General features: G+C 33.0%; 1 protein-coding gene across 3 annotated transcripts; it reads right to left on the reverse strand.

Annotated features, from left to right (window-relative positions):
• Nucleotides 1-312: 312 nt before the first annotated feature.
• LOC111696991 (trehalase) lies at nucleotides 313-4,335 on the reverse strand. Of its 3 annotated transcripts, none has more exons than XM_023466839.1 (9): nucleotides 4,268-4,335; nucleotides 4,132-4,180; nucleotides 3,763-3,811; nucleotides 3,076-3,169; nucleotides 2,812-2,907; nucleotides 1,936-2,000; nucleotides 1,805-1,844; nucleotides 1,390-1,430; nucleotides 313-505 (listed from the first exon to the last, which is right to left on the reverse strand). In XM_023466839.1, the coding sequence occupies exons 2-9, from the start codon at nucleotides 4,148-4,150 to the stop codon at nucleotides 328-330; spliced, it is 582 nt and encodes a 193-aa protein (XP_023322607.1). In that variant the 5' UTR covers nucleotides 4,151-4,180; nucleotides 4,268-4,335; the 3' UTR covers nucleotides 313-327. The 3 variants fall into 3 exon arrangements, with proteins under 3 accessions (XP_023322607.1, XP_023322608.1, XP_023322606.1); XM_023466840.1 differs by having other exon boundaries at nucleotides 4,132-4,173; nucleotides 4,268-4,310; XM_023466838.1 differs by having other exon boundaries at nucleotides 4,132-4,321.
• Between the last annotated feature and the right edge of the window lie 6,225 nt (nucleotides 4,336-10,560).

Consider the following 10,560-nt stretch of genomic DNA (forward strand, 5'->3'; position numbering starts at 1 on the left):
ATTGTTATTGTACCTGCCCCTGGGAACTACAAGTATATTGTTATTGTACCTGCCCCCGGGAACTACAATTATATTGTTATTGTACCTGCCCCTGGCAACTACAATTATATTGTTATTGTACCTGCCCCCGGGAACTATGAGTATATTGTTATTGTACCTGCCCCCGGGAACTACAAGTATATTGTTATTGTACCTTCCCCCAGGAACTATGAGTATATTGTTATTGTACCTGCTCCCGGGAACTACAAGTATATTGTTATTGTACCTGCCCCGTGAACTACAAGTGTATTGTTATTGTACCTGCCCCCGGGAACTATGATTATATTGTTATTGTACTTGCCCCCAGGGAACTATGAGTAAATTATTATTGTACCTGTCCCCGGGAACTATGAGTATATTTTTTTTGTACCTGCCCCCGGGAACTATGAAAGGATGAGCTAGAGGTATTAAAGATGTTTTCTCTTCTTCAATAGTTTCAGAAACTTCACGAGCTAAGTGCTGCCATCTGATAAATATAAAATAAATATGAAATCACTAATCTAAGCAAAATAATTAAGAAGTTAGAGTACGTGGGTTTCGTGAATGGAGCACATACAAATATTAATGAACCCAAAAAATGTCAAAACTTCCAGCTAGGGTTGGCTAGAAAGTTTGAAGTTAGTACTTTAATCATGACTTAGTTAATGTGCATTTACGTTTTATGCCATATTTTTTTCATGACTTAGTTAATGTGCATTTACGTTTTATGCCATATTTTTTTCGCCGGAGGTACAGACCATAGATTAATAACAACACAGATAGAACACTAGATATTGTCTTTTCAAGATATAGGAGTTTTCGTTCACAATAACTCTGATGCAGAAACCAAACGGAGTTACGCGCATGCTTCGTTGAATTACAAGACAGAGAGAAAGCCGGTTCAACGCCGCATGCACGTAATTCTCGCGTTATAGGCAAAAAACGGACGTTTAAAGGGAAAAATCCCAGAGTCCTCCAAAAATAATAGTTTTTTGGCCCTAGATTAACGAATTTTCACAATTTCAAAACCAAAAACTAAGCAATATTTAATGGTTTGAAGTGCAACTTTTGACACCAATATCGACATGTTTCGAAAAAATTGAAAAATTGTCTTCCCATGGTGATTGTTAATTTTTAAAAGTGCTTGGGCTGACCCATTTTTTTAATCTAAAAAAATTCATAAAATATATTTGTAAGTTTCAATGAAAATTTTTGCTGTGTGTTGGTAATTTTGGAAAAAAATTTAAAGATTAAAGTTTTTAGGAACCATGAAGTAAACAACTAAAATTACATTCAAACAATTGATAATAGAATTCCTAAAAGATTTTTTTATTTGGATTCACTCATCTAAGTTATTATCCTATGATTTACCTTTCATGAAGAATTTCCACTAATTTTCTATATGACGCATCCTGTACATAAGAAACACTTGTTTAGATTTTCTATCATACTATTAAGCAATATTATCAAGATTTATTACGACTAAAATTGATTCACACAATTAACCAGAGTTTAAAACTAAATCTTGTGTAGAAAATTTTAGATAGATGGAAAGATAAAATGTGGGTTTACTATTGTATTGGGTGTACTATTGCTGGAAAACGAATAAATGAATTCCAAGCTCAACTAGTTGTATGCTGACTCCATTGAATTGAACTTAGTGTATTTTATCTCATGAGATTTTGTCCTGACTTTTTTTATAACTCTATGGATAAACCCCATTTTATGTTGAATTCAATGGTAATATTTCCAGGATATTCTTTGTTGTTGAAACTAAACAAGATACCTGAATTCTACCAAGTATTTCAGGGTTTTCTGACCAATCCCTATACAACTGTAATTATAAATACGACACATTAAAAATAAGCTCACTCAAACAGCTTAAAGAAATTCCTTAATAAAACTTTAATTACATTCCTAAGTTTGACTTCTTTTAACTCTGTTCCAGGTTCTGAAAAAAATTCTGCCACAAATTGTTCTACCTAAAAAACACAAGGTTTTGGGACTAGTAAAGCAAACCCAAAACAACGATAACATAAATAATATACAACAAAAGCTATAAAATCTATAAAATCTACTAGGACCTGGTTGTATTTACCTCTGTTCTACTAGAATCTGGTTGTACTAATCTCTGTTCTACTAGGACTTGGTTGTATTTACCTCTGTTCTACTAGGACCTGGTTGTATTTATCTCTGTTCTACTAGGACCTGGTTGTATTCACCTCTGTTCTACTGGGATCTGGTTGTATTTACCTCTGTTCTACTAGGGTTTGGTTGTACTTAATCTGTTCTACTAAGATCTGGTTGTATTTATCTCTTTTCTATTAGGACCTGGTTGTATTTACCTCTGTTCTACTGGGGTTTGGTTGTATTTACCTCTGTTCTAATAGGATCAGGTTGTAGTCACCTCTATTATACTAGGTTCTAGTTGTATTTACCTCTGTTCTACTAGGACCTGGTTGTATTGACCTCTGTTCTTCAAGGACCTGGTTGTATTAACAGGGTATTAAGTTTTTCAAGATTTAAGCCGAGCTCAATTGAAACCGGTTTTTGGATGATTTGAGATGCGGCTTAAATTCATTAAATTCGAACACTGGTTGTACTAACCTCTGCTCTACTAGGATCTGGTTGTACTAAACTCTGCTCTACTAAGATCTGGTTGTACTAACCTCTGCTCTACTAGGATCTGGTTGTACTAACCTCTGCTCTACTAGGATCTGGTTGTTCTAACCTCTGCTCTACTAGGATCTGGTTGTACTAACCTCTGCGCTACTAGGATCTGGTTGTACTAACCTCTACTCTACTAGGATCTGGTTGAAGAGAGACATATTTTGCAAGGGTTTCGTTAACAGAGAACTTCAAAGGCATATCCACAAATGTCTTGCTATCCTTTTGTAAAACAATGTGTTAAAGGTTTTAATATTTGTAAAAACGCAAAATATTTTTTTTAATATTTTTAATTTTTATTCAGTCATTTTTTATTTCACTTCCAATAAAGAAAGCATTTTTTATGGTCCTCTGTTTCAAATTGTTTTAAGATTTGATATTTAATTTTACCTGAAATAGTTGTAGTGTTTGAACGGTATGAAGTATTCCTGAGTCTGGTTTACAGAAGATAACATGATTACACGGCCAATCCGTTAGTTCAGATCTGTTGTTTATACTAATGTTTGCTCATAGAATATGGATTACAGAGGATAAAAATACAGTTTTTGTGATTAGCCAAAAAACTTTTATTTATTTCTCATAAGTTGAATGAACAGGTGTTACACAAAATGAAAACTAGAGTAATAGGTCAATTTCAAAAATTTAAATTTTGCCTATACAAAAATTTTTTCTGAAAAGAAAACAATTCGAAAAGACATTATCATGAATGTTTGACAAGTTCTTAGCTGAAATGCTCAGTCGTTTTGATGCCTGCAGCGACCGAAAAGGCCTAACATAGGTAAAGGTAACAAGAATAAAATAGGTAAAGGTAACGAGAATAACATAGGTAAAGGTAACAATGAAATTCTATATTTTAATGTATATTTAGAAAGGAAATGATGGAATAACGTTCAACCCACTTATGCCATTTTCCTAAAATTTGTTGAAAAAAGAACATTTCAAAAATTTACTTACACTTTAAAGATCAAACAAAAAATTATACAAAAAAAGGCATACAAGACTCTTTTTACGTCTTTTTACGTAGAATATTTTGAAATAATATGGAGGCAAATAACTTATAAAGTTAGTATTTTTTCCCTGACTGGTAGCAGGTATATTGTTAGAAGCCCCGTCAGTAACTCTAATTCTTAAAATAAGATTTTTCAGATAAACATTTTTGCAATCTATTTACTTGTCTCTTTGTTCTTATCACTAAAGAACAGTCTTTCAAGATAATCTTTTTCTGAATAATTTTAACTGAATTAAAGTCAAAAGTTTGTAAAATCAATCAGCTCTCACAACCTTTTGGAACTTTAAAAACTGACTTTTCAGTGCAACCTTTAAAGCTTTTTAATTTTATAATACATTTGCCTTCATCCAACTTTTGGATTTTAAAACGATGCATTATCACTGATCAGACCTAGTGAGGTAGATACATAAATAATTAACTTTAAAAGTGTACACTACCTTTAATATTCTGAATCATGTTGAACTAAGCTAAACCAGATCCTGTAATCTATAAAGTTATTTAGTTTTGAAAAGATGCAACCTTTAATATATTCATCTATACATGCATTTTTAAGTTTGTGTGTGCATGTATTACCTATAGTATTCACGATCACTTTAATGCTATACAGATGTTTAACTACTAGTATCAGTAAACTGAATATTTAGTTCAGAATTTATATATATACTCTACACACTATACAATATACAGTTCAGGGGTATATATACTCTACACACTATACAATATACAGTTCAGGGCTATATATACTCTACACACTATGCAATATACAGTTCAGGGTTATACATACTCTACACACTAGACAATATACAATTCAGGGTTATATATACTCTACACACTGCACAATATACAGTTCAGGGTTATATATACTCTACACACTAGACAATATACAATTCAGGATTATACATACTCTACACACTAGACAATATACAATTCAGGGGTATATATACTCTTCACTAGACAATTTACAGTTCAGGGGTTTATATACTCTACACACTACACAATACACAGTTCAGGGTTATATATACTCTACACACTGTACAATATACAGTTCAGGGGTATATATACTCTACACACTATACAATATACAGTTCAGGGTTATATATACTCTACACACTGCACAATATACAGTTTAGAGGTATATATACTCTACACACTATACAACATACAGTTCAGGGGTATATATACTCTACACACTAGACAATATACAGTTTAGGGGTATATATACTCTACACACTAGACAATATACAGTTTAGGGGTATATATATACTCTACACACTTAACATTATATAGTTCAGGGGTATATATACTCTCTACACACTTAACATTATATAGTTCAGGGGTATATATACTCTGCACACTTACATTATATAGTTCAGGGGTATATATACTCTACACACTTAACATTATATAGTTCAGGGGTATATATACTATACACGCTTAACATAAAATAGTTCAGGGTTCTATATACTCTACACACTGCACAATATACAGTTCAGGGGTATATATACTCTACACACTGCACAATATACAGTTCAGGGGTATATATACTCTACACATTACACAATATACAGTTCAGGGGTATATATACTCTACACTATACACAATATACAGTTCAGGGTTATATATACTCTACACACTGCACAATATACAGTTCAGGGTTATATATACTCTACACACTATATAATATACAGTTCAGGGGTATATATACTCTACACACTACACAATATACAGTTCAGGGGTATATATACTCTACACATTACACAATATACAGTTCAGGGTTATATATACTCTACACGCTTCACATTTTATAGTTCGTGGATATATACTCTACACACTACACAGTGTACAGTTCACTACAGTCTACACGCTTCACAGTGTACAGTTCACTACAGTCTACACGCTTCACAGTATGCAGTTCACGGGCCTTAAAATATATACTCTATACTCTACATAGTAAGCAGTTCAGGGGTATATATACTCTATACTCTACATAGTAAGCAGTTCAGGGGTATATATACTCTATGCCGGGCACTTCAAATAGCTTACCTCGTTGGGAGATATACATCAAGGAAACTGACATCAAAGTCACTGGTCCCATGGATAAAAACATCAAAGATACAGGTCTATAGGGTTAAAAATCAATGGAACTAGTTAAATTGATAAGTACATGGAGGATAAAGGTTCAATAGATTAAAATTAAGGGAACCATGGATAAATGGATAAATACATTAAGAATACAGGTTCAATGGAGAAATACATCAAGGACATTGGTTCAGTGGATAAATTCAATAAGGTTATATGTTCAATGGATTAAAATCAAGGGCGCTGTACTGGTTTTCAGGATAAATACATAAAGGATACAGGTTCAATAAATAAATCAAAGACACAAGGTCCAATGGATAAATACATCAAGGATAAAGGTCCGATGGATAAATACATCAAGGATACAGGTCCAATGGATAAATACATCAAAGATACAGGTTCAATGGATAAATACATCAAGGATAAAGGTTCAACAAATGAATAAATCAATGATACAGGTTAAATAAATAAATCAAAGACACAAGGTCTAATGGATAAAAACATCAAGGATAAAGGTCCGATGGATAAATACATCAAGGATAAAGGTTCAACAAATGAATAAATCAATGATACAGGTTCAATGGATAAATACATCAAGGATAAAGGTTCAACAAATGAATAAATCAATGATACAGGTTAAATAAATAAATAAATAAATATTCAAGGACATTTTTTTAATGGATAAATACATCAAGGATAAAGGTCAAAATGGATAAATACATCAAAGGTGCAGGTCCAATGGATAAATACATCAAAGGTGCAGGTCCAATGGATAAATACATCAAAGGTGCAGGTCCAATGGATAAATACATCAAGGACACATGGTTCAATGAATTTAAATCAAGGGCACTGGTTCAACAGACAAAATACATCAAGGAAGCAGGTAACTGGATTTTAAAAAAATACATCCAGGATACTAGTTCAATCAAGGATGACGTGGGCAACCCAAATGTATATAATCTTGAACCTGAGTTGAAAAGAAAATGTGAAGTTATGAACCAATACTTTAGAAAATCTGAAGGGCAGGAACAAATAGAAACGTGTTGGAAATATTTAATCAGTAAATAGAAGCTCTGCAACAAATAGCAGATTATATATTTTTGTTTGTTCATGTTCAAGCTTCTAGCCAGTTAGTAGTTCCTGTTCCAGCTAATAGCTTGCTTCTATTTCAACGTCTAGCTGGTTAGTACAAAGCAGTCTCTGTTCCAGCTTCTAGCTTTTGAATATAGTTGCTATTTTAACTTCTTGGTGATTAGGCGTTCCTGTTCCCGCTTTTAGCTTGCTAGTTTTTCCTGTTCTAGCTTTCAGCTTAGAAGAAATTCCTGTTTCAACTTCTAGCCATTCATAAGTTCCTGTTCCAGCTTCTAGCTGGTCAGTAGTTTGTATATTTAAACTCCTAAGTAGTTATTATTTCCTCATTTAACTGATGGATTCACTATAACTATTGAATTACCTCTGCTTAGACTGCTAAATATCTACTTTTACTTCTAAAGTCAAAGTATTTTATTTTTTAGTTCAAAGGGTGCACATTAAAATTACTTTAATGAAAATTTTCAAAAGCACAAAAGTTTTTACAAACACATATTCTTTCTAGAGTGAGAACCAGAAAACTCTGGAAGAGAAAATCGGTTTGTATGCTTAATTTAGTTATTTAATAAGTTACTAGTAAGCTTCATGCTTTTTAACAACATCAAATATACTTGATTCTTGCTAAAATCTTGTCTACTTATTCCGCAAGTTCTCACTGTAGAAAATGAAAAAATATTCAAGCAAAGGTCAATTAAGGTAATTATGTAAGTGTAAACAAAGTTGTTGTCTGTTCCGCGCGAGTAATGCGAGTTAGGAGCAGTATGGTCTTTAATTTTCAAAACTGTTGAGAAAGTTCCCTATAATCTAAAACTTTGACTAAAAACGTTGTATCTTAATCACTTTTTTCGGGTCACCTTGTAAATGTAAAATTGGGTTAAGGAATGAATGCTGCTAATAATTTCAAAGATCAAAAACAATATTCAAGTCGCCCCTCTACTGTCATGTTTTGGGGAACAGCCTGTACTATAAAAATGGAAGAAAGTCGGTGCTGGAAATATTTTTGGTTTACTTTGTGATACATCCTGTTGAGTGTTAAAGTTGATGTTTTAAATGAGTTTGTCTCTAATCCTGGTTTTATTCTTCTTAACAGCATAATTGATGATGAGTTCTCCTACCCACTCTCTTCTATCCTTTCCTCGTCTTCGTGTCTCATTAATATTTAAGGATATTCTTCAGGATTACAGGGAGTGTCACTGTACCTGGTATCATTCAGGATATACAGGGCGTGTCATTGCACCCGGTATCATTCAGGATATACAGGGAGTGTCATTGCACTCGGTATCATTCAGGATATACAAGGAGTGTCATTTCACCCGGTATCATTCAGGGTATACAGGGAGTGTCATTGCACCAGGTATCATTCAGGATAAACAGGGAGAGTCATTGCACACGGTATCATTCAGGATATTTAGGGAGTGTCACTGCACCCGGGATCATTCAGGGTATACAGGGAGTGTCATTGCACCAGGTATCATTCAGGATATACAGGGAGTATCATTGCACCAGGTATCATTCAGGATATACAGGGAGTGTCATTGCACCCGGTATCATTCAGGATATACAGTGATTGTCATTGCACCAGGTATCATTCAGGATATACAGGAATTGTGTCAGTGCACCCGGTATCATTCAGGTTTTCAGAGAGTGTCGGTGCACCTAGCATTCTTCAGGTTTTAAAGGTGTGACATCGATCCTGAATATTTTTTAACAATCAGGTCCGGGGAAAAAATAACAATGAAGCTACAGTGTAACGATTTGGTCGGCTAAAAGTAACATACACTTTCACATCAACTCTAGGACAATTTTAAGAGATAGGAGAACATACCATTTGTTCAGTCAGTTCTCTTCTGAACCCGGTAAAGCTTATGAGAAATGGTTCAATTCAGTCTATGCAATTTAACTTCTTCCCCTATTCGATAAACCTGCATGACCCATACACATATATTTAAATAAAACCGTAATCTCTTGATCAGTTGATGTGTTTGTTGTCCGATCATAACTCTTGACCCCTTAATCGATTTGTTTCAAATTTTAAATTGGGGAAGCTTGGTATATTAGACCACAACTAGGTTTGAGAGTTTAATGATAAATAAACTTTACTTTAAAAACTTAAAATCTTCATGTCGAAGATGTTTAAGTGTAATTTCAATAATTTTAATTAAGAAATCTAAATATTTAAGATGAATGATATGTTGACGAAAATACAAAATCTCATTTTTAACAGACAGTAAACACAACCTCTGATGAACGTTGATCTTTCAAAGACTACTCCTACTATTTCGGTGTCTTGTAGTAGGATGTCTGTGTTTTAAATAAATGTACATTTGTCGTTTCTGTCTGTTAATTTAGAACCAATACGTCAAAACGACTTCATTCAAAAATGTCACCCCAAAAAAATGTTAAATTATTAAACACAAACAACAAAAATCTTTAATTATTATTACGAGAGGGATGCAAAGTATTGAATATTAAACGTATCATAAATTAAATTATAAAACCAATATTTCTTTTAAATAAATGTTAAACGATATGTTATGGAATATATGATAAAAGTGATAAAGTGTTAAAAGTGAAAAGGTGGTTTGCTAAAATATTTAAGATGTTTGAATTATATTTTGACAGTTGGACAGTTTCTGACCAAGACAAGATAAAATATACTTTACTTCTCATATAAAGAGAGAAAAATGGAAGAGATTAAGCATTCATTTTTTTCGATTAGGGGGAAATTGCAGTGCAACCAAAATTTGTGATCAGGGAATGGAACTGATTTCACGCCACAATATCTTTAATTTTCTAGTCCCTGTATACTCTATGAAGTATTAGATTTTTTTTATTCTCTTGACCAAATAAACAAACTTTGAAATATTAAGAGTTTTACCATCAGGTTCCGAAAATATAAGTATTAGAAATTATTCAACAAAGAAAATATTTTAGGAAGAAAATAATATACATATCGGTAAGTTTAAGCTTGCCTATCATTAGAACCCTACCCCCCCCCCATCTTGATGGATAGAGATACGGTGTAAGGAAACTAATATTTTAGTTAATGTGTATTCCGTATTCTGTATAGACTGTATACAGTGTATATAATATGGTATACCTATGGATACTAAAGATTATCTTCTAACTGCACGGCTTAGTATAATTGTCCTTTATATGGAATCCTAGGAGCAGTTTTATTAAACTAAATATATATTAAATATATCCTTCTATCCCAACTTACTTTTTCCATCTAATCATCCTTTACCTCTCCATTTTCCATCTAATTATTCTTATCCTCTCCATTTTCCATCTAATCATCCTTTACCTCTCCATTTTCCATCTAATCATCCTTTACCTCTCCATTTTCCAGCTAATCATCCTTTACCTCTCCATTTTCCATCTAATCCTCCTTTACCTCTTCATTTTCCTGCTAATCATCCTTCTCCTCTCCATTTTCCATTTAATCATCCTTTTCCTTTCCATTTTCTATCTAATCATCCTTTACCTCTCCATTTTCCATCTAATTATCCTTTACCTCTCCATTTTCTATCTAATCATCCTTTACCTCTCCATTTTCCATCTAATCATCCTTTACCTCTCCATTTTCTATTTAATCATCCTTCTACTCTCCTTTGTCCATCTCTAATCACCCATCTTCTCTTTATTTTCTACGAAATCATTCCTTCTCCTCTCCATTGTCCATCTCTATAATCACC

This window comes from Eurytemora carolleeae, unplaced genomic scaffold, assembly GCF_000591075.1.
Source record: "Eurytemora carolleeae unplaced genomic scaffold, Eaff_2.0 scaffold35, whole genome shotgun sequence".
Lineage (NCBI taxonomy): Eukaryota > Metazoa > Arthropoda > Copepoda > Calanoida > Temoridae > Eurytemora > Eurytemora carolleeae.

Excerpts from the sequence above, each read along its gene's own strand:
- LOC111696991 (XM_023466839.1), bottom strand. Across the intron at positions 2,908-3,075 it reads AAACACTACAACTATTTCAG|GATAGCAAGACATTTGTGGA; the intron begins GTAAAATTAAAT and ends GTTTTACAAAAG. Across the intron at positions 1,845-1,935 it reads TTAAAAGAAGTCAAACTTAG|GGATTGGTCAGAAAACCCTG; the intron begins GAATGTAATTAA and ends ACAGTTGTATAG.